At 48.9% G+C, this 21,944-nt stretch overlaps 8 protein-coding genes across 8 annotated transcripts; 6 read left to right on the forward strand and 2 right to left on the reverse strand.

The window, feature by feature from the left end:
* Nucleotides 1–112: 112 nt before the first annotated feature.
* Nucleotides 113–1,242, forward strand: B0J16DRAFT_83367 (uncharacterized protein). Its single transcript, XM_046134537.1, has 3 exons — nucleotides 113–400; nucleotides 621–1,079; nucleotides 1,133–1,242. The coding sequence occupies exons 1-3, from the start codon at nucleotides 303–305 to the stop codon at nucleotides 1,176–1,178; spliced, it is 603 nt and encodes a 200-aa protein (XP_045987544.1). The 5' UTR covers nucleotides 113–302; the 3' UTR covers nucleotides 1,179–1,242.
* On the forward strand, nucleotides 1,231–2,037 carry B0J16DRAFT_83363 (uncharacterized protein). Its single transcript, XM_046134536.1, has one exon. The coding sequence runs from the start codon at nucleotides 1,334–1,336 to the stop codon at nucleotides 1,817–1,819; it is 486 nt and encodes a 161-aa protein (XP_045987545.1). The 5' UTR covers nucleotides 1,231–1,333; the 3' UTR covers nucleotides 1,820–2,037.
* Nucleotides 2,024–3,010, forward strand: B0J16DRAFT_335705 (uncharacterized protein). The gene has a single exon (XM_046127106.1). It carries the CDS (start codon nucleotides 2,256–2,258, stop codon nucleotides 2,523–2,525), a length of 270 nt encoding a protein of 89 aa, XP_045987546.1. The 5' UTR covers nucleotides 2,024–2,255; the 3' UTR covers nucleotides 2,526–3,010.
* Nucleotides 3,011–3,410: 400 nt separating this feature from the next.
* B0J16DRAFT_412212 (uncharacterized protein) lies at nucleotides 3,411–3,954 on the reverse strand. Its single transcript, XM_046133279.1, has 2 exons — nucleotides 3,779–3,954; nucleotides 3,411–3,725 (listed from the first exon to the last, which is right to left on the reverse strand). Exons 1-2 carry the CDS (start codon nucleotides 3,884–3,886, stop codon nucleotides 3,558–3,560), a joined length of 276 nt encoding a protein of 91 aa, XP_045987547.1. The 5' UTR covers nucleotides 3,887–3,954; the 3' UTR covers nucleotides 3,411–3,557.
* A 7,351-nt stretch (nucleotides 3,955–11,305) lies between these two features.
* B0J16DRAFT_83410 (uncharacterized protein) lies at nucleotides 11,306–12,853 on the forward strand. The gene has a single exon (XM_046134539.1). It carries the CDS (start codon nucleotides 11,424–11,426, stop codon nucleotides 12,633–12,635), a length of 1,212 nt encoding a protein of 403 aa, XP_045987548.1. The 5' UTR covers nucleotides 11,306–11,423; the 3' UTR covers nucleotides 12,636–12,853.
* On the forward strand, nucleotides 12,551–14,456 carry B0J16DRAFT_83399 (uncharacterized protein). Its single transcript, XM_046134538.1, has 2 exons — nucleotides 12,551–12,830; nucleotides 12,878–14,456. Exons 1-2 carry the CDS (start codon nucleotides 12,636–12,638, stop codon nucleotides 14,123–14,125), a joined length of 1,443 nt encoding a protein of 480 aa, XP_045987549.1. The 5' UTR covers nucleotides 12,551–12,635; the 3' UTR covers nucleotides 14,126–14,456.
* Nucleotides 14,457–17,027: 2,571 nt separating this feature from the next.
* Nucleotides 17,028–18,835, forward strand: B0J16DRAFT_83416 (WD40-repeat-containing domain protein). Its single transcript, XM_046134540.1, has 3 exons — nucleotides 17,028–17,554; nucleotides 17,608–18,059; nucleotides 18,112–18,835. Exons 1-3 carry the CDS (start codon nucleotides 17,285–17,287, stop codon nucleotides 18,467–18,469), a joined length of 1,080 nt encoding a protein of 359 aa, XP_045987550.1. The 5' UTR covers nucleotides 17,028–17,284; the 3' UTR covers nucleotides 18,470–18,835.
* Nucleotides 18,810–20,024, reverse strand: B0J16DRAFT_83425 (uncharacterized protein). The gene is made up of 2 exons (XM_046134541.1): nucleotides 19,750–20,024; nucleotides 18,810–19,692 (listed from the first exon to the last, which is right to left on the reverse strand). Exons 1-2 carry the CDS (start codon nucleotides 19,882–19,884, stop codon nucleotides 19,201–19,203), a joined length of 627 nt encoding a protein of 208 aa, XP_045987551.1. The 5' UTR covers nucleotides 19,885–20,024; the 3' UTR covers nucleotides 18,810–19,200.
* Nucleotides 20,025–21,944: the final 1,920 nt, after the last annotated feature.

The raw sequence follows: 21,944 nt of genomic DNA on the forward strand, positions 1-21,944 counted from the left end.
ACTTTCTCATTCATTCTTCCGAGTTTGGTTCTGCTGTTAGATGCTGTATCCACGTGACCAGTCACCGAAAACACGGCTGCTGCCTAACAGACAAGCAACATTCACTTCTAGGTTGTTGTTACGTTACATATCTCTGAACAATCAAAAAATCAATCACAGAATGTTAGTTCCTTCCAAGTCCGCCCGCACTGAGATTGATTTTCCTCCACCTTTAGCGGCATTGTTTACAGTCGCAAGTACCGATACTACTCATGCCAATTCTACATCAATTTTCAAATCACCATTCAACTTGACCCGTCAAAATGTTCAAGCCGTATACCAAGCCAGAGAAGGCAAGACTAAGGAGGACCCCGACTGAAAGGTCCAGACAGGTGAGAAGCGCAAAGCAAAAGAGCGAGGGGTAAGTACTACCTATCTCTTCTTCAGACTGTCAGAAGAATTGGCCGCCGAGAGCATAAGAGACGAAATAATTTGGTCACTTTATGCAAGCTTAGACTGGCCTTTAGGCTACTTTGTTTTGGTAGTCTAAGCCTCAGGGGCTATTTCTTCTGTTACCTACCTCCTCCTTACAAAATAGTTTCACATCAGTCACAGAGTGCTGATTCTTTTCAGGGAGGTAGCGGCCCCAAGAAGCGCTACTCGTGCCGGTCGCCAGGCCATGTAGCTAAGGACTTCCCTGTGGAGGAGGGAAAACGGGCGCGGTTTATGAAGGTGATGATGGCTGGTCAGCCTGGCAAGAGAGCGAGCTCGTGCTGCCTCGGAACGCCGCAGGATCAACACTTTGTTGGTTTTGAACAAACCGATGATTCCGTCCTTCCACGCTTTGTCAGCTCCGAAGAAACCCGTCCTCAACGGGACCTATTTGACGAGCTTTGGGACGAACTTCAATCCCGTCGTCGACACGCTGATAGCTTTGGAGAAACCGGTGATCGACACTTTACCGGTTTGATGACTTTGACGAGTTTGACGAGTTTGACGAGTTTGACGAGTTTGGATCAACCTATCCTCCATCCTCTGTCGGCTTGGAACAAACCGGTGATGAATAAAACGGCGGTGAAGAGGAAGTCGTCCCATAACCAGTATGTATCTCATTCTCCTTATGTTTGGCCGCAAACTAACCCAGTGGCCACAGGATGTCCATGATCCAAACAAGCATCGAGGATTGCTCCAGATGTTGAGTGTCCCTCAAGACAGCCATAAGTTCTCTACTGAGCTACCTGCCTGCAAATATTGAGACGCTACTGGCAACGGAATTAGTTCCCAATCCCTACTCTCTCTTAATACAGCAGAGCACGCTATCCTTTCCTCAGAGTGTCAGGGGGAAGAGCCCGATATGACAGAGGCCACATGTGAGCGGACTTCTTGCGGAGAGAGGTTTACTGCCGATGGCGAGACTGGCCACTGGAGGAAAGATTGTCCCAAACGCCGTTGCAAGTGGTGCGACAAGAGAGGTCATTTGGCAAACCAGTGCCCGGAAGATCGATGTGTCCAGTGTTCTCAGATTGGTCACACTTCTGAAGATTGCAACAACTCGCGAGCCAGGTGTGAGAACTGCGGCGCTCCTCATCTGACACGTCTTTGCAGAAAGGGGAAGGAAAACCAAGGAAGCGGTCAAGGCAACAAGCGTGACGATTCCTTAATCATTCCCAACTTTGCGAACGTCAGACAGCAGGTCATTCGAAACCGCAGTCGCTCCAGTCTTCTTGAAGAGTTCAATGCAATGGATGCTGCTCAACATGGCACTGGTGATGATGTTCGGGGCACGACTGACGATTCCCTGTTCATCCCCAACTTTGCAAACAGGCCATCGCGCTTCTAATTGCACAAAACCCCGCCCTTGCACAGAATGCGGCGAGGTTGGACATTGGATGAAGGAATGTCCCAACCGCCGTTGCAAGTGGTGCGACGAGAGAGATCATTTGGCAAACGAGTGCTCGGAGGACCGCTGCATCCGATGGGTGTTCTGAGGTTGGCCACCTCGATCCAGATTGCGATCATAGTTTCCTTTGACTTACATACTCGCAGGTAACAGAAGAGTTATACTCTAAGTCTTAGGTTACCAAAATAAAGTAACCTAAGTGCTAGTCTAAGCTGGCATGAGGTTATTTCGTCTCTTTTGCTTACTTTCGGCGGTCATTATTCTAACACGAAGTTGACACTGGGCAAGACATTGAAGCTCAGCGATCAGGATATTAGTCGCATCAAGCTAAAGACTGTTGACAACGCTCAAGGCGACGAGGTCGACTTTGGCATTTATGACATGGTCGGTCACCACATTCACCCCAGCTTTCATTGGAGCGGAGTTTCGCGACACCCTTCATCTCAGCCGGTCTAGAGCTATTCTTGTGGTGATCTCGAACCGTGGCAATTTTATTGGATACGAGGTCAACGAGATTACCAAGGCAGGCGCTCTGGAACTGCCGCACATTTACAATCATATCGCCCGACTCAACGTCAAACCGACACCAAGCTCGTGCTTCTCCCCAACTCCGAGGCGCTCAAATGCTTGGCGAATCCGTAGATAGGGTGCGAACTTGCGCGTGGTGTCCGGTTCGGCGCCAACCAATGTCTGGAAGAAAATACAGTATAAGCCACATATGCCAACTCTCAAAGAGCGGACAATTAGTTCCAGCGCCTTATCCACCTCGAACGTGCCCTTGATCAGGCCGAGCACGCCATTCTGGCACTCGAGAATAATGCTAAGAAGGCCGAAAAGGCAGAGACCAAGAAGAATCAGCAAATTGCTGATTTGAAGAGAAAGACATTCATGCTCGAGAACAAGGTCCAGACAATCGAGCAGTTCCTGGGGACCCTCCCCCCCCCCAAGGCAACTGAGAATGAGGGAGAGAATGGGGGAGAGTATGGCGAGGAGAATGGCGGCGAGAATGGTGATGACAGTTTTGAAACACTTTGTAATGAAATCTGGGATAGCAAGAACTATCCTGCTGTATTAATTAACGATTAAAAGGGAAACAATTTATAACTAATTCCCAAATATCACTTGCCTGGCCCACAGTCCAACTGACTTGAAACTTTTTAGCATCTATTTCAATTGAAAATCAATTAGTTGAAAAGTAATTTGAAATTGTTTATCAAGGTAAAGAGGAAGGTTCTACAGTGGGAGAATCTGTTCTTGTAGTTGTGTAGGCAAGCTCCTTCCCTTTCGTTGCTGAGGAGGGAAGGAGCTTTCCTGAGCGTCTAACTGTTATTTTGAAATTTACAACACCAAGTGTCTCCTCATTCTTCTTGCCTCTACAAGAAGCTCAACTAAGCTATACTGAAATTGATAAATGCTTGTTTCCCGATGTGGCCCGCAAGACGGGGTTTTCATGTGAAGACTCACCTGACCAGGATAGCTCGAGTGCAAGTAGATTATAGCTTCCGGACTGATCATACGAGGGGCAACACCACTTGTATAAGTAGAATAGTATCACGGCGTTTACGTACAGGGTCGTTAAGTTGCCAGAAGAATTGGTCGCTAAGAGCATAAGAGATGAACTAATTTGATTACTTTATGCCAGCTTAGACTAGCAGTTAGGATACTTTATTTTTGTAACCTAAGCCTTAGAAGACAATTCTTCTGTTGCCCACCTGAGGTGAGGGTTCATAAGTCTCTCTGCCATCTCCGCTCCTTGCTGCATGAATCTGTTGCGCTTGTCCTCCTCGACAGGACAATCTTTGGCCAAGTGGCCAACAGCCTGGCAAACATAGCACTTAGGCTTGCCCTATCGCTGGGAATTAGCACTTTGCAACCAATCTGGAATTATTTAATACTTACAGACTGCGCATTCTTACGCTTCTTGGAGGAGATGGGAGGCTCGCTCTTTGGCTCGCTCTTTGGCTCAGGCGAGCCCTGAGATTCCGCTGAGAAAGGGACGAACGACATCTTGAGCTGATTGGGAATTGATTGAAAGGCGGCAACGGGCACTCGTTTGCCAAATGACCTCTCTTGTCGCACCACTTGCAACGTCGGTTGGGACAATCTTTCTTCCAATGGTTGATCTCTCTGTATTCTGAGCAGGGGCGTGGTTTGTCTGGGCTGCCCCATTGCAGTTTCTGCAGGTAATGTCCATGTCGGGTTTTTTGTTTCGACCCTCCTCCTTGCGTTGGCGTGTCGGGCACTTGAAATGGGTGTGCCGTGCCCAAACTGTTTGCAGATGTTGCACCATGCATCTACACTGATCGGAGGGCAATTGAAAAAGTCGTGACCGCTTCTACCGCAGGTGGAACACAGGAACTCGTCAAGAGGACATTCACCAGATGTGTGGCCGCGTTCTGAACAGTTGCCGCAGATCCGAGTTGGGCAGTAAGCCGCAGTGTGACCGTTCTTCAGGGTAAAGAATTACACTCCCAGCAAAGTTCGTAGCAAGTGGCGGCAAAAGGATCTCGTCTGGCCGTTCGCCATGTTTGCGGAAGCGTTGAGACGTTATTGTGAGTTTGTTGAGATGCAGCTCATGCAAACGGGTTGAAATGTGATCAAGACATAGCAAGAAAACGAAGAAGAAAAGGAAAAGGAAAGCAGCTAGTTCATGTAATGTTGAAATGACTACGGAATGTTTTGTGGGCTGAAAAACTGCTGCCTACCTTACAGATATGCCAGCTGTTGGCACTGCTCGTAGGACGTGACAATGAGATCCTGAATCAATAATTTAGCTATTGGTTAATGACATGTTCAATAAAACCTGCTACGGTATAGTCTTTGATTTTCTTAATGTTTACATCCTCAAGCAGTTCTGAGTCCGGGCAATTGTCGATGTTATCTTGGGGTTGTAGACATTGATGCCAGAGCTATGCGTCGAGTTCGCAAACGAAGACAATCCAACTGTTCATTGTATAGATGCGATTTCTCCCAAAGGTATTCCCTGTACTCTGCAGCACGACGCTTCTCTTAACTGAGATAACTCTGTATCTTCCTTGGCGTCAGGATATCAGAAGAATTCACCGCCAAGAGCATAAGAAACGAAACAATTTATTTATCTTATACAAGTTTAGAGTAAGGCTAAATAGACTACTTTATTTTAGTAACCTAAGTAGAGTATAATTTTTCTTTTACTTACCTGCTTGGGTATGGATGGATGGCACTGCGACGGATTGCCAAACAAGACCTGCTTGGAAATGCAAACCGCCTATTAGCCAAGCTCTGTTGCCTCAAGGTAATCTTCTTTGCAGGATTCACTGTTGCCTGTTTTCTTCCTAGTTACCTTGATATTCATGGCAATTGGCAATCGTGACCGTCCTGCTTCATCTATAAGAACGCTCTTTCCTCCTATCTCTTCCTTCTTCTCTTCGCTCCTACCCATATCTAAGACATCCGGGACCGGCAAAAATGGAATGGATTCCAATGTCCCCTTTTCCTTTTCTTCCTACACATCAGCCTCAGCTTCTTCACCGTCTCGACCAACCATGCCCGGAACTCTTACATCCCGAGGGGACGGAAACACTCGGCAGCAGAGATGTATAAGAGACGAAACCAGTAAGTAAATTTATGTCATTTAGTCGAGGCCTTAGGCTATCATTTCCTTCCCGTATCCTAAGACTCTGAGCTGACTTTTATGATTCTCATTTAGACGGGACTCAGGCGGATCATCGAGGATGGTTCGGACTCTGAAGGTGTTTCCACCAATCCTTCCCTAAGCTTCACGAGGATGTTCTTTTAGAAACAGATTCTGACGCCCCTCTTGTTCCGCAAATCAAGCGAAGGCGGATGGCAAGCCTTGCCAACATCAACGGCGACGCTCTTTCCCTCAATCCTCATCAAATCGTTCCTTCTACCCCCGATCATGATAACGACGAAGACATTGCCCTACCCCCGAAACTCACGTCGAATTTTATGAGGAAGACTTGGGCAAAGTCGGCCCCTACGAACTCGTCGATCTGACCAAGAATATCAAAGACGGTGACGAGCCAGAAAAGCCAGAAGTCCCAGATGATCAGACCAAATCCTGGATGACACGACTACGGGCAATTGTGCAAGACCCCCCAAGGATATTACCCCATTTCTCAGCCCCGGCGTATCACTTCCTATTGTCAAGATCAATACTGAACGATTAAAATCTGCATCGCAAATCATGGTGCAGCATACCAAGGAGTCCGGAGACACAATCGACCCTACAGAACTCGGAGTCAAGGAACTCAAAGCACGGGCACTTTCAGTCGGTTTTCGGAATCTTCTACAGTGGCTCAAGATTTTAAAGATGAGAGAGTCTTATTCTATGGCTATACCCCTGGAAGTAATGTCTGCCCTTGGTCGTGAACACCTACGCCCGTCCGACCTCCTGGATTTGCTGCACACCGACAGGAGCTTCTGGGGTGTCTACATCAACCTTGTCACCGACAGCACTGGCGAAGCGGTTGGAATCTATATCGGCTCAAGCATCCCCCACTGCACCTACGTTAGAATCACTGGCTGTTTGAGTCACCACTTGAAGAACAACCGGAGCCATTCACGCAATTCCACGATGTGAACAATCAGAGCACTACCGCCTGGCTACACCAAAATGATCCAGCAAGCGTTATGTAGGAAATTCTACGTTATTTTTCTTAAACAACGATGCTTGCTGTTGTTCTTTCCCTCAAAAGCCTCCCCTCTGCTACTGCTGCATATTCTACAATATCAGACTCGAGCAGGTGGGTCAAAGAAAAGACGAGACTTAGAGTAGACTATCCTAATCTTTAGGATAGTCTACTCTAAGCTTTAGCGCCTAAACATGCCTAAGCGATTTGATAGCCCGGTAGACTTCTAAGTCCTAGGTAGTTATGTACGGATATGTTCCGGACGTTCTACAAGTGGAGCCTGACGGATACGTTGGCGTTAGATCTCCTTGTCACTTCTCTTCTCTATCACACCATTCTCTCATGCCTAAGACGAGGTTGTATCGCAATATCACCTAGTTCTTATCATCGCACCACTCTCTCATATCTAAGATAAGGCTGTATCGAAAAACCGTCTGTTCATTGAGTACGATACACTACCTGCCTTAGTACCTATTCTGAAGTGGCTGCAGAATGTGGACCCACAGTTCAGCACACGCCCTGATCTCACGCCCACAAAAGTTATTCAAGCATTTCCCCGCACTTGTTACCTCACCACTATCGCGTTGTTTTTGACTTCAACCATCATACCACACACCCCATCAGGTCAACGGTAAGTTCAAACAAGACCCTCAAGGCTGAGTCGTTTGCCATCAACGCTGCCAAGTTCCCTCCTATGGCTAACCCTCGACCTTTTTAGGAAAGTCAAGCTGCTTACCGTTATATCTTGGCTTTCAGCTTGGAGGATGCAACAACCTACAACCTCTTTGACCAGTTTCCTGGCCTCAAGAACGTTGTCAAAGATGAGCAGGGGCCATCTTCCATTCAGAAAATCTTCCAAAACCTAACCACACCAATGAAACAATGTCTCTATGACATGGAGAAGTCCCACGAACGACTTCACTTTATTTCAGGCGTGGCAGGATCTGGAAAATTCTACTTAATGGAAAATCCTACTTAATGGAAACCCTGACATTGTTCTCCATGTATGGCTGTGCGCCGGAGGCTTGCGCTTGTTTTTGGCTCCAACTTTCCTCCCGCACACCACGTTGACCCGCAGTATGTGGGAACAGTCAATCCGGGAATCGATGGTGCAGTCACATGCAAGGCGATTATCATCAAGCTTCTCCAGCCCACCAAGGATCTTCTAATTTTGAAAGTGAAAGGCCGGGAAGATGTCTTTCCGCAAAGCGGCGACCCTTGTGATATCAAGATTGAAAACGCCACCGTCACTGCCACCATTGAGGATCACGAAGCGGCGTTTCACGAGATGTATCGAACTCTCCGAAGATCTCTGTTGGAGGCAGATACCCTTGAGCACTTCAATGACAACTGCTTTCAGCTACTTCGTCGCCCGTTAGAAGATTCTGAGTTCGAAATTTCGTCTCGCTGAATCTGACCACAGCGGCAACGAACAGTACAAGAAGCGGATCAGGACTCTGTACAAACAAGAAACGCAACTGTTTCGACAACTTGATTCAGTACCTACTCCCACTCCAATGAACGATACCAAGACTGAGTATCCGTTCAGACGCCACTGTATCGATTCCGTCAATCAAGAAATTCCACATGGTTTCCGTCCGTCAGGGTTTCAGAAGAAGTGGCCGCCGAGAACATAAGAGACGAAATAATTTGATCACCTTATGCAAGCTTAGGCTAGCAGTTAGGCTACTTTATTTCTGTAGCCTAAGCCTTAGAGGATGATTCTTCTGACACCCACCTGCCGGTCCATGATAATCACCATCCCAGAGGCAAGATCGTCAAACTCCCATACACCGCTCTGATGACACCTTGACTCAGTAAATTGCTCGTGAGAAGGACAACTTCGTGGCGATCAATCTCAAAAGGGACTGTTCAAACAAGACCCTCAAGGCTCAGTCGTTTACCGTCAACGTTGCAAAGTACCCTCCTATAGCCAACCCTCAACCCACCCAGGAAAGTCAAGCTGCCTACCTACCGCTACACCTTGGCTTTTGACTTGAAGGCTACAACCACCTATAACATCTTTGACCATTTTCCTGGCCTCAAGAACGTTGTCAAAGATGAGCAGGGTAGGGTGGAGGCTCCAGCAAAAAGGGTTAAGGTATTATACATCTTAAACAACAACGTTGGGGTTGAAACGTTTCGTCAGCGTTGACTGGTACGTTCCGAGATTAGGGGTCTCGGACACGGGCTCATCTGACATCATGCGCCTCTACCCTCTTGAGGGTGGAGTCAAATCCCACGCCATCGAAGCCAGACGGGAAGAAACTGTTGAGAAGGCCAACTTGACAGAGGAGTTTATCGCCTCTGAGGTTCTCAACAAACTCTGCACCAAGATCATCCAAGATGACACAACCGCCAGGAGTGCAAAGCGTGCCAACCGCGACAAGTCCTTCCATCAGTTCGCCAGTCGCTATATGGAAGAGCATCCAGAAAGCCACTCACGACTCCTGTCAACGACCTCTTCTACAATGATATCATGCCATTTCACCATGGGTGGAACGAGATTGAGGCACTGGACCAGATCATCGCTTGGTACCAGAAAAATGTGAACCCCCAGCACCCGAAGCGTGAATGCCTCGCTCAAATCGAGTTTACCCACGCCCGAGCAGCGATACGCTTCTCTTCGAAGGTCAATCCCATCAAACAATACAATATGCCCTTGAAGTCAGTCACGCTTGACGTTCCGCGTTGCGATTCAAAATGGTAACTCAGTTCCCGTGACCGCTCTTATCTGCCAATAGTATTATCTAACTACTCATCTAGTCGCATGATGCAGACCAGAGCTGGCCTCCGAGAGCATAAGAGATGAAATATTTTAGTCACTTTATGCTAGCTTAGGCTACTATTTAGGGAACTTTATCTGGCGCCCTAAGCCTTAGAAGACGTTTTCTTTGTTGCCCAGTGTGAGGTGATGATTCAATCCTTTGTCATCTTTGAAGAAAACGGCGGTGAACAAGACGCCGTTCAAGAGACAGTATGTATCTTGTTCTCCAGATTTAGTCGAAAACTAACCTGGTAGTCAGATTATCCATGATCCGGAGAAGCGTCGAGAAAGGCTGCAGAGCTTGAGTGTTCGTGAAAACCGCGGCGAGTTCTCTACTGAGTTCTCTGCCTTTGTCTCCATCAACGATAAGGCTATCAGTGCTCCAAGTCCTACTGAAGCGCGTCTCATAAAGGATATTGATGATGGTTCTCTCCATGTGCGTATCAGTTTCCGCCTCCCTGAGCGTGACTATAACACGATCGACATCTCGCGTTGGGCTCATGGCATCGGTGTGGATCAAACCCGCCTCTGCCAGAAGTCTATCTTCATCAAAGATATAGTCACAGCATCAACTGGGATCCGCCCAAGACCTTCTGGTTTTCTTTGCCACGCCTCAACAAGATATATGTATACACTGCGAAGGATTGAGCCTGCGATTTGACCTGCCCGAGGGGCCAACTTGGAAGTCGAGGAAGCTAGATTCTCAAAGTATACACTGTGAAGAACGCCATATCAGCTATGAACAGGGTCCTTCAGCAGCTGGACTATGATGCTGTTATGCTTTTTGCAACAGCAACCATTATATCCAGCTATGACACACACACACACACACACACAAATATATATATATATATATATATATTATACGTACCCGCGCCTGCAGCAACGGTTAATTACAAGGAACACGCAGCCTATGTCGCATATCTGAACGGAGGCGTTCGTCCAGATGAACGTCTTCTGCCCGAGATCCGCACCAACGTTGACGGACGCCCCTTCATCAACCCTGGCGAGGTTTACTGTCGTTACCGCTATGCGGACGACTAGTTATGCTCCGAGGTAAATGATTCTAAAATAATTCTCAATTGCTCCAATTCCAGACTCTAACTGTTTCTCAGACTCTCAAGTTCTCGTCTGAGTCCGCCCTACGAAACCATTACAAGAATGCCCACGACCTTGTCCTCGAGGAGCGTCGCCCCGGTCGCCTGAACCGGGCGACTGAAAACGACATGATCCGTATGAAGTATTTAAGAATACAAGCAGAATTATTTACTAACTGGCTATACAGGCTGGTACTCGGCACTTGGTGCCAATCTCCAGCATGACTGGACCCCCGAAAGGCAAACATTCGGGGTAGAACCCCTGACTCTGGGCCAAGCCCAAGTTTACTTGGGCTCCAAGTGGGGGCGCACACACCCATCTTTGGGCCACAGAGCCGGGTACGAACTGGTTTGAATCGTATCCTTAAGCCACTCGCGGCTTAGAGATACCCTGAACCGCATCAAGGCGGGCGAGGTTCTCAGCAAAGAGGAATACACAGGCCTCAAAGCGGATGTGAAGCTCCTACCACAATGGCGTTGTGGCCACTACTCCTGTTGGTGCTACTCCTCTGCTTGTTCGAGACGCATTCGAACCTGATCTCGTCATTATTGACGAGGCTGCAAGGATGGATGATGCATCAATCTTGATCCTCATCGCTCATTACTCGCCGAAAGCTTGGGTCGGCGCCGGAGATATTGCACAGAAGCCACCTCACCTTACGATGGAGCACGACCTTGGTCCAGGAAAGGTATCATCAAACCCTTTTGCAGCACAAAAGCAGACATCACTGCTCCACCGTGTTGTTGAGAGTGGTGCTCGACACTCAATACTATCGAACATGCGAGCCTACGGGTCCTCTAAGGCTTAGGATGCTAAAATAAACTAGCCTAAATGATCATCTAAACTATCATAAACTGACAGTCAACGGCCACTTGGGGGTATTGGCTGAGTATATTACTTTTTATGCAATACCAGAGCACAGCGACAGAATAACGCGGAAGATCTTTGGACTTTGGTCGCCAGTCTGCCGCGTGATCATGAGAATCTCCGGCAGCGAATACTGCGCACAGGGGCGACAACCGTCTGGAAAGATACCGCCCGAGCCATGACTGCTGCCGATGAAGAAGAGGACTGCCCCCTTCTTGCAGATATCGACACTCTACAAAGCACTGTTGCCACGCTCTTCGCCATACTTCGTCACTTCCCCAACAGATTTCGATCGTTTATCGAAACCCCCGAGAAGCCTGAAGAATTCATTTGGGGTTTTTCTCATGAGGACTGGTTCAGGGCCAATGTCTGCCTACAGCGCCATCTTGCACGACGATTAAAACATGCCAACATTACCCAGAAAGATACCACAAAGGGTGTTGAAAATTGGCCAGGTTTTGTCCGAGACGCTGTCGAAGAGAATGAGCGCGATCGCGACGAGGAGTCTGACCTTGCCGTCTTACGCGCTCTAGAGGCCGAGAAGGGTATCCTCGGCGGCAACTGGGATGACGAGATGGCTGCTGGTGGTGAGAAGCTCGCCTCGAAACTGGACATCGCCGATACCTTTGGTGATGAAATCGCTGGGGCTTATAGCTATGACCCCAACACTGGTGAAGTCAACGACCACCTGGGTGTGTTGGCTGAGTATACCACCACCGGCATTTCGGCTGCTCTGCGACAGGCCAACCCGAGCACTGACCCGTTCGAATACGCCAAGGAGCAGCGCATGAGGTCAAAGTTGCCGCCTCTAGCTTACCCGTCTCCCAAGGAGCTGGAACTCTTCCGTGAGATCCTCCTGAAGAGGGCTCACGTCGCCTACGACAGGTCGCTGCCCCGTGAAGAGTTGGAGACTTTGTACATGGGTGATGGGGATATGAGTGGCGAAGACCGGGTAGCAGCCGGACAGCACCGCCTCCAGAGTGAGGTCGGAGCTCTGACAGCTTCAGAGGAGACGGATGCTGAAGAGTCCAGCGAAAAGAAAGAGTTCATTGGCATTCAAAACATGCTGGGCGAGTTCCTACCACCACACAAACTTGAGGAGGTTTGTGAGAAGCTTGGTATGTCAGATTGGCGTAACCTGGAGCTTAATCCCGAACACGCGCCTGGAAAGAAGCTCAAACCGAACCAACTCATTGCAGATGCTTGTGATCTCCATCTGAAGCTGGAAAGCGTGATGCACGCCGCTCTCCTAACTAGCGAATGTGGCATTGGCAAAACCAACACAATGCTTGCATCTCTTAGGATCTCAACCCAGATGAGCATCGACAAATGGAACATTGCTCCCTGGTCCGTCGAAGAGGATGAGAGGGTTTTCAAGCCCACCGTCTAGATGTGGCCTTCCAGCGTCTTGGATCAAACCTACCAGGAAATTGCGGAATGGTGGGGAGGATACTTCCACATTTATGTTTGCTATCAAACGCCTGATAGCTGCACCAACCCCGCCAGGAAGTCCTCAACGCTTGGTAACCTCAAGGACACACAGGCTGTCTTCGACCGACTTGCAGAGGATCACACGGATCCTATGGTTCGTTTACTCCAAGTTTCCTTGAATATACGCTAACCGTTGAATAGACCGCGAAGACAATCTTCCTGTGTCCATACCACACCTTCACCCGCCGATTCTCCACTGACGAAGGAGAGGCAGTTGGTGCTGGTAGGGTTTTCGGAGTTAACCCCGAGACACCTATCGACGACGGCCAGAAAGACTTGGCACCTGAGGACCTCGAATTGCAAGAGGACCTCGCTGAAGAAGAGGCTGTGCCCTTGAGTAAGCTGGCTCTGAAGGGCGTCCAGCTTTACCGTTTGATCCTCGATGAAGCTCACGCTGTGGAGAACGTTCAATCTACCATGAACAGGCTCCTCCAGCAGCTCGACTATGATGCTATCATGTTAGCGTCAGCGACCATCCTGTCCAACCATGTGCGGGACTTATATGGTTACATCGAGCTGATCTGGGACAAGGACTTGCCCTTTGACTGGGACTCATCCACTTCAGAGAAGGCTGACACTTGGTACGACATGGGCACTTGGAAGAGGCTTACCCAGGGGAAGGACACCGAAGAGATCGAGTCTGGTCGAATTTACCACGACACCGAGGATGAAAGCACGGACGCGCCACTTAAGACCATCCGCCAGATCAAGCGTTGGCGAGAGTACAGTGACCATATCAAGAAGACCCATGAGCCCTTGTTTTTGATGAACCCAAAGCTGTTCTTCAGCTTTTCCAGCGCCTCCCAACATTCCCCAGCATTCGCACAAACTGCGATCAGGACAATCCCCCGTATTCTCTGTGTTCGGCGCTCAGTGTTGAGCGTCATGACACTTCCTGATGGTACGACAAGCTGGTCTGGTAAGGGCATCCCACCCTTACACTGCAACGAGGTGGAATTCGACTTGCCAGCCATCCCACGAAACACGTTGCATCGAGCTATCCGTCGCCTGCATTCGAATCTGACGATAATGGGGCCAAGAACAGAGACGTTCAAGTCTTCACACGGTGCCAAAATCAACAAGCCCAAGGTTCAGCTGAACGGAAACGCCTTGCGACGAATGTGTCTGGCGTCCACGAACGTCCACAACTTGAAGATGACATCACCTATCGTCCGCACGACAAAGCCCCTGAAGGATGTGACTCTCCGCAAGATCATGAGTCACGCCATCAAGGAGTCGACTCAACAAGTTCACAACAAGAAGAAGAAACCCTTGCTTCTTCCAAGCGTGAACGATCAGAGTGAGTCACTGACTCCCAGAAAGAAAAGCGACGTGAGGCTTTGCGGCATCACCAACGACCTGAGGGAGCTGCAGGTACTGTGGAGATGAACAGGGTCGCTGTAGAAGCCCCAATCAAGGACCTTCAGTGGGCTTTCTTCCTTACCCGGGACTCTATGAAAGAAACTTTCCCTGAATCAGCCATCGGCCGGGTCAGATGGCTTTGCTTTGATTCCCCAAAGTATTGTTGCCAAGTGCATTGAGTTGCACCTTGCGGGGAAGCGCACCTTGATTTACGTCAACAATCCTCTGACTGGCGGTCCAGTTATACTCTAAGTCTTAGGTTACCAAAATAAAGTAGCCTAAGTGCTAGTCTAAGCTGGCATAAGGTTATCCTATGTCTTATGCTTGCTTCCGGCGTACCCTCAAGCATGGAGTACAAGAAATACCTTCGGGAAATGAGGAAAATGAAAAAGATAAACACACACACACACACATATATATATAATGATGTATATATAATGAACCCCTAGCTCGTCTTCGTTTGCAAATTCAACGCATGGCTTTGGTATTGTCTGTAATCTCAAATTGACATCGCCAGTTGTACTCTGGCGAACTGTATTGCCGGTTTCGATATAGCGAAGACGAGATCTGCAGTGAAGTATGATAAATGGACTGGGAATTGTTTGATAACCATTTTCTAATATTTCAATCTAGTCACACCAGTTCTCGTCAGAATCAGCGCTCCGAAACCACTACGTACGAGTACACGAGATCACTCCGGAAGAACGACGCTCAGGGCGTCTCAAGCGCTCAGTCGAGAATGACATGATTCGTAAGAAATGTTTGCAATCTCAATACAACATCATTCCTAACTGGTGCAGGGTGGTATTCCGCGCTGGGGGCAAACCTCCAACACAGTTGGACCCCCCGAAAGGCCAAGGTTCGGGGCTTCACACCAGAAGCCCAACCTTCGCCAAGTCTCCTGTCGCTGCAGAGCACGCAGGAACCAGCGCCCATCTTCGGGCCGCAGGCCGTGCCTCCTGAGGTATGAATTGATTCTCGTTTGGTTCGGTAAGGTATACTGATGATTTTATCTAGAATGGTGGAGGACCCAGCGGTGCCCCTCGGGGTAGGGGCGGTCGACCTCGCCGTCGACTGACCCAACGACCTCGTCGTCGTTTGTCTGCAGCCCAAGTAAGAAATAATTCCTGAGTGGTTGGTACGTAGTTACTGACAGCTTCAAGCGACGCAGACGCCACCTGCTCCAGCCCACCGACGGTCTAGGGCAGAATGCCATCCCGGATGAGGAGGCATCAGAGGTATGAGTTCCCAATTGTATTCTATACCAATTTGAAATTAATTCTTTCAGCCAACGCCAACTCCAGCGAACCGCTCTCAGCGCAACAGCAGCGCTGGTGACCGATTCCCGCTGTCTGACGAGTTTATATATGACTCTGACCTTTCTGATGACCTGCCAACACCAACTCGAGCAACCCGGCGTCAAGACAAGGTTTCTCTCGCCCGTCCGGGCTCTGTTTTCTGCTACTAAGGCCCCTGTTCCTTTTTACTAAGACATCTACCCTTCATCAACCAGGTTCTGTCTTCTACTAGAGGCTCCATGTCTCGCAATAAATGAGGTTGATGATCATAGAAATAGTTATCGTCAAGGAAAGAGCATAATTAGAGATAAGATAGATTGATCACCTTATGCCAGTTTAGACTAAAGTTAGGATACTATAAATTTCTTACCCTAAAGCTTAGACCATACCTCGCATTTTAGGTGCCTTGGGTTGTGAGATCGCGAACATTGCTGTAACAATAAACGTGAACATGACTTGCAATACAATGTCGATAGCGCATTACGATGCTCATTGAGCAGAGATCGCCTTTCAGGTTCTTTCTTGCTGTGGTTTCAAATGGCCAGATGGAACAAGAGAGATCTTATGGTATGAGCTCGGACCATCTCTTCAGCCTCATAATGCCCAGAGATGTAGCCGCCAAGGATACGAAAAGCATGTCCAAGAACATGGAACTCGCTGCCAAAACACCAGGCACGAAGCAAGTAGGCCAGGATTTACGCCAGTTGTTTCCATTGCTACTGGCAGCTCCTTGATACGGTCATCGACATCACAAGCATAAATCATAAGCAGTCTGACTAGCTATCTATACCAAAAACAAGAAGGTTGAAGTTTTTCAGTTGACATAGTTTGGTGGTCCACAATGCCAGGTTTTCCTGACTCAGTGCTTGACTCTAATATTGGTCATCATCATAAAAACTCCAACCCATCTCGTCCTGGGTTCAGGTCTTGTCCCAAGAGAACTTCCAGCGAAGTTTAGAGTGTAAAAAAAGGGAAAGACCGTCACCCAAAGGTCAACGGGATACCGGCCCCTCGCATCAAGAATGAGCCCCATTGAGTAAATCCAGCTTTCGCTGGGCAATCGCATGCCTATCAATCTCGACAAAAAATCCTCAGCGACCCGATGCCACACACACGAACACCAAGCGTCTACCCACCATCCACCTGCCAGACAACCCGTCCGTCTGGAACTCACCACACCTCGACAGCGGACTCATATCTTCATCCAAAAGGACCGAGGGCAGCAAAGACCGGGAGACAAAGCCGTTGAACAAGAAGATGTAGCGGAAGGTAGGGCCGGCGCAGGGCGAGGGCCTGGGCGACGAGGTCAGCCGCTGTGCTTCTATGGCGGCGCGTTTCCGCAAGCTCCGTCGAAACGAAGACGTCCGGGGACTTTCCCCAAAGCCAGAAAGTAATCGAGACGCTGCGATAAATCGCGGTGTCTCTGTTTGTAAGCTTCGAATAGCGATTTATTGAGCGAGGGGCGCGGATGAGGAAAGAAAGAGAAAAGAAAAATAAAAATGAGCTCGGTTTGAATTTTTATGTACGGGATGGGGCTCAGGTGTGGCGCTAGTGATCAAAGCTTCAAGGTGTGGCTGTAGCTGCCTTTTTTTCTCAGGCGCGGTTCAACCAATACGAACCTCGCGTTGAGAAGGCTGGGTTGCTGCCTTCGTGCCTGTTTATTCGTCTTCAGTACAAAGCTCGCGGCGCAACCAACTTTAACGGTGCAGACGACGGTCCATCTAATTTACGTTTTGTTCGCTTCTATTCAATCAATTCGAGCCATTGATAGCTCTCAACAAATCTCTGTTTCTGAGTCTCTCATTGTCGCTCGACAACGAAAACACGAAAAAAGAGCCACCGACTAATTTTCGACCTTTCCATCTTTCTTTCACTCACATCTATAATCATGTCGGGACTCTTTGGCGGCGCGTCAAGCTCAGCGGCGGCGACGAGCAACACTGTCGGCGATCTCAAGAATGATGTTGCGCTTTCCGATCCTCCCACCGACACCATCTCCGATCTCTCTTTCTCTCCTGCGCCTAACGGTCCCGACTTTCTTGCCATCGCTAGTTGGGATAACAAGGTCCGCATCTACGAAATCGCTGCCAACGGCCAGAGCCAGGGCCGACACGTCTACGAGCACAGCCAGCCTGTGTTGAACTGTGACTTTTCCAAGGTATGGAAGCAAGGAAGATGCGACAAGGGGGTAGCGGCTAACCCAAGCTCTAGGATGGAACCAAGATTGTTTCTGCAGGCGCCGACAAGAACATCAAGGTCTGCGATCTTGCCTCCCAGCAGGACATTGTTGTAGGCACACACGACCAGCCCGTGCGAACAGCGCGATTCTTCGACAGCGGCAACGGCCCCATGGTCGTCTCGGGATCATGGGACAAGACGGTGAAATACTGGGATCTTCGACAGCAAGGACCGGCGGCCACAGTGACATGCCAAGAACGAGTCTATACGATGGATGTTCGCGACAACTTGTGTGTTGTCGGTACAGCTGATCGTTACATCAACGTCATCGACCTCAAGAACCCTACCAAATTCTACAAGACTCTACAGAGCCCTCTCAAATGGCAGACTCGAGTTGTTAGTTGCTTTACCGACTCTGCCGGATTCGCCATCGGTAGTATCGAGGGACGCTGTGCCATTCAGTATGTCGAGGACAAAGATTCAAAGTAAGCAAACTTCAAAAACCATGCTACAAAGGATCAAGCTAACAGTTCGCAGCTCCAACTTCTCCTTCAAGTGCCACCGAGACCCTCCTGCCAACAGCGTTACCAACGTCTACGCCGTCAACGATATCTCATTCCACCCCGTTCACGGCACATTTAGCACAGCCGGTTCCGATGGAACATTCCACTTCTGGGACAAGGACGCCAAGCACCGTCTTAAGGGCTACCCCAACGTCGGCGGCAGCATCACCGCCACTACCTTTAACAAGAACGGTTCCATCTTCGCTTATGCTGTCGGTTACGATTGGGCCAAGGGCTACCAGCACAACACTCAAAGCTATCCTATCAAGGTTATGCTCCACCCTGTCAACAACGACGAATGCAAGCCCAGACCATCCATGAAGAAGCGATAGAGCAATTGATGGTCTTAACAGTGGGCAGCTTCAAGCTAGGAAAGGATTTGGTTGGTGATTAATATTTGGCTGTGTTTTCTGCGACTCTGTACTTGTGGCAATTGATAAAGGCTCGGGAAATGTGTAGGGGGAGGTCAAAAGAATGGAAGACGAGTCTACCAAGGAGCAAATGCAGGTAGTGGTGTTTTACGAGAGATGATACCATAGATACAACAAAACATCTACACAACCCCGGCACGTCATTCCATCTTGTAGTTCACGTTCTTGGCTCATCTCTAGGTAGTTTATTTACAAATAGCGAAATGGAAGTTTAAGTTCGGACATGTGGAGTATATAGCAAAATGTAGTTCAAGACATCAACGACCTGTGCAATATGCTCTTGTCAAAGCCGAGTAGACTGATCAAAACTTGTGCAAGGTTGTAATTCTACCTCACGCCAGAGTTGGTATGCTCTTGCTGATTTGACATATTTGGAAACAGACAGTTCGAAGGTAATTCACAAGACATATTTGAATGTCAATAAAGATTCGTATTGATTCCAGTCTGCCACTTTGGGCTTCATATGATCGTGGTGTATCGTAGTAAATAAAACAAATGAACGGCTTCTAGCCACGCGCAGCCACTTCTAATATGGCTATTAGTTGATGCGATCGCACCTTGTTCCGCGAAAACAGATTACAACGCTTAATAGATCTCCAAGACTCTTTCTCCCCATTTTATCTTAAACCCCTTTAGTTTCTTTTGAATTGGGGGGCAGCGCTAAAGACATCGTCCTTCATACTGCGGAAGATGTCGCTGAAGAATGTGCTTCGCTCAGGGTCTCTCTCTTCGGCGGCAGCCTCAGTGGAGATAGATGGCTGGTTGTGAACAAACTTCACATCTATGCTATCCATGTTGGTGGAATCCATGTTGGCCATGGGAGCACCGGGAACGACGATATCAGGGTTGATAGCGAAGATGACAGGTCGGTTACCACTGGACAAGTCGGTGGCATCGGACATAGAGCTGTGGTAGCGGCCGTAGTTGTCGGGAAGAAGAGGCATACGAGGAAGAGGCTCGTTGTAGTTGGGAGTAGCGTGGATCTTGGGCAACACTGTGGTGTCGACATGGTTGACGGGAGCACGAGAAGCTGCCGAGGAGCTGAAGGACTGCATCAGAGGTCGTGTGCGACCAGAGAGAGATGGCTGAGGAGTAGGACGGTGGGTAGTCTTAAGACCACGAGCCTGGATCAATTGTTAGTATACGAGTCGAATTGACATGGAAAAGCATGAGAAACTAACCTCAGAGTGCTGAGACTGTTCTGAAGAAGATCCAAGGAGCTCAGCATACTTGGGCATGAGAGCGATACCGGCATGGCGATGCGACTCAGTAAGAGTGCGAGTGACCTTGGAAACGGAAGCGGTGATTCTGGGCATTTTGATAGAGATTGGGTGTGATGATTGATGAAGTTCGATGTGGTGGAAGTAAGTTGGCGGTGTCTGGCTACTTATACACTTTGTGTAGTCGTTTGGAGTGTAGCGGTGACGAGTTTACAAGTATCAGGCGATGTAGGTGAGAGGGTCCGATAGGACGCTACAGACAGTACGATGCAGGTGTAAGTGTAAGTGGAAATGGAAATGCAAGGTCAATGAGGGAGGGAAGGAGGGTTTATGTATTGTATTGTACAGTAGGTGAGACCCAGGGTCAGACAGATAAGCTAGAGGAGGGGAAGGCGCAAGCTTCGACAGCTGTTCTGGGGGGTACCTACTTCTCGATGAGGTGAGGCAAGTACGGATAGTCGTCCGGGAGCCCGTGTGATCTGTCTGGGGGGATGGGGATGAGATTGGAATGAGCTACCGCTACGGCTACCTTGGGGGACAGAGGGGGTTGAGGAAAGAGTCACCCACAGCCTCCACCTCCACCAAGGTACAGTACAGGCACAGCTTAGAGCTTCCCGCCCTGGGCCTGTTAGCTCACCTTAATTTAGCTACAGCATCGTTGATCTCGTTGGTGTGGAGAGGTACAGGTACAGGTACGAATACCTACACTCCCTACACCCTCTCAAGGAAGCTGCCTCCAGTTGTTTCCAATTGAGCAACAAGAAACAGAAGGGCGGTGTCAGTCAACAGACTTCCGCAATCCGATTATCTAATCATCGAAACATTCACTCCAACACGAAACCTCATCATGCCATATTATAGTGTTTCTATTGCTCTCTGTTACAAATGATCAAACAAACAACGGTAGCTCTTTCAGCAAGGGCAAGAAACACAGAGCATGACAGTTCCCGACTCGGCGACGAGATACCGAATGCCGTCCGACGTATACAAGGTACCTCGTCAAGCTACTTTAATGCAAAAGCAACACCATTAAACACCCATGGAACAGAGTCGGTATGTTGAGAACCAATCAACAGCCCTGTCAGAAGCCCCGTACTGTACTTTACAGTGTCGTACAGCTCTCACGCTGTTGCTCTGACACCTTCTCACTCACCAAATTCCTCTTCTCGCTCGCTTCTCCAGCTTTCTTCTTGCTGAGAAGTCGGATCCACCCCCGAACTGGAAAAGGAGACAATTATGGGGCTTCTCCAAGTCACTAAACTCGTTGTTCGAGTTCGCTCTTCTAACTATTGATCTCGAACCAGAGACTGCTTGCTTGAGCCGTCAATGTCCGAAAGATAACATCAGACTAGAGTGGACGATGAGGAGATGGGAAGTGCCAATGCCGAAACAACTATGTGCTTGACTTGCTCAGGTTGTTTCACACAACCTCACAGATAACAGTATCATATCAGAAAAATAGTGGCGTCAAGAATGATGCATCATTTGGCCGGGTGAATTGATATGGTACCATCTTCCAGATTTCCATCACGTTCAGATACCACATCTGGGAGTGGAACTCGTTGAGCTCAAAGCTACTGCAGCTATGCAGCTTGGATGAGACAGGGGGTTGGCTTCTCAATACAGTGCTGCTTTACCACCCTCTACATCCATGTCTTACACAGGCTTGCCACCAAGGCGCCAGCGGAAATGGCAGACAGCTTGCTGCTGACGAGTCTCGGCAGGGGACTTTACTGATCTGGCACACGTGGAGCGTGCCTGTCGTTCACTCGAAGATCGCCAGTCTTGTCCAATTGTTGACTCAGTATTCACAGGGCGGTCAGAGACCAGCTGTACTCCGTACTGGATACACAGATCCAGATCCAGATCACTTTTGTTACCGCCCTTACGCGTCAGTCATTATGCCACATAGTCCGGGGACTGATTTCGCCAATTCTGCGACCAGTACCTTACCACCAGCATTCAGCAAGATTAGTCAATGTCCTCGTTCAAATTGGCGTTTTCTCTAGCGAAAGTTCATGTCGATCTTGTAGCTTTAAAGCGGCATGACAGCCACGGCAGTGAGCAAGCCCCGAAGACGGGAGGGGCCCTTGACACTCCAGTTAGCAGGGCTGGCAACGACCAGGGAATCGAACGTCTCCCGGTCCACTTCTAGA

This window comes from Fusarium flagelliforme (genome assembly GCF_020744385.1).
Source record: "Fusarium flagelliforme strain FIESC 12 MPI-CAGE-AA-0113 chromosome Unknown B0J16scaffold_2, whole genome shotgun sequence".
In the NCBI taxonomy this organism is placed as follows: Eukaryota; Fungi; Ascomycota; class Sordariomycetes; order Hypocreales; family Nectriaceae; genus Fusarium; species Fusarium flagelliforme.

Bases quoted from the DNA above. Each gene is read 5' to 3' on its own strand.
- B0J16DRAFT_83367 (XM_046134537.1), top strand. From the start codon at position 303: ATGTTCAAGCCGTATACCAAGCCAGAGAAGGCAAGACTAAGGAGGACC. The intron at 401-620 runs GTAAGTACTACC...TCAGGGAGGTAG, and splicing joins GCAAAGCAAAAGAGCGAGGG to CGGCCCCAAGAAGCGCTACT. The intron at 1,080-1,132 runs GTATGTATCTCA...CAGTGGCCACAG, and splicing joins AGGAAGTCGTCCCATAACCA to GATGTCCATGATCCAAACAA.
- B0J16DRAFT_83363 (XM_046134536.1), top strand. From the start codon at position 1,334: ATGACAGAGGCCACATGTGAGCGGACTTCTTGCGGAGAGAGGTTTACT.
- B0J16DRAFT_335705 (XM_046127106.1), top strand. From the start codon at position 2,256: ATGACATGGTCGGTCACCACATTCACCCCAGCTTTCATTGGAGCGGAG.
- B0J16DRAFT_412212 (XM_046133279.1), bottom strand. From the start codon at position 3,886: ATGTCGTTCGTCCCTTTCTCAGCGGAATCTCAGGGCTCGCCTGAGCCA. The intron at 3,726-3,778 runs GTAAGTATTAAA...TCCCAGCGATAG, and splicing joins AGCGTAAGAATGCGCAGTCT to GGCAAGCCTAAGTGCTATGT.
- B0J16DRAFT_83410 (XM_046134539.1), top strand. From the start codon at position 11,424: ATGACTGCTGCCGATGAAGAAGAGGACTGCCCCCTTCTTGCAGATATC.
- B0J16DRAFT_83399 (XM_046134538.1), top strand. From the start codon at position 12,636: ATGTGGCCTTCCAGCGTCTTGGATCAAACCTACCAGGAAATTGCGGAA. The intron at 12,831-12,877 runs GTTCGTTTACTC...ACCGTTGAATAG, and splicing joins AGGATCACACGGATCCTATG to ACCGCGAAGACAATCTTCCT.
- B0J16DRAFT_83416 (XM_046134540.1), top strand. From the start codon at position 17,285: ATGTCGGGACTCTTTGGCGGCGCGTCAAGCTCAGCGGCGGCGACGAGC. The intron at 17,555-17,607 runs GTATGGAAGCAA...CCCAAGCTCTAG, and splicing joins TGAACTGTGACTTTTCCAAG to GATGGAACCAAGATTGTTTC. The intron at 18,060-18,111 runs GTAAGCAAACTT...AACAGTTCGCAG, and splicing joins GTCGAGGACAAAGATTCAAA to CTCCAACTTCTCCTTCAAGT.
- B0J16DRAFT_83425 (XM_046134541.1), bottom strand. From the start codon at position 19,884: ATGCCCAGAATCACCGCTTCCGTTTCCAAGGTCACTCGCACTCTTACT. The intron at 19,693-19,749 runs GTTAGTTTCTCA...CAATTGATCCAG, and splicing joins AACAGTCTCAGCACTCTGAG to GCTCGTGGTCTTAAGACTAC.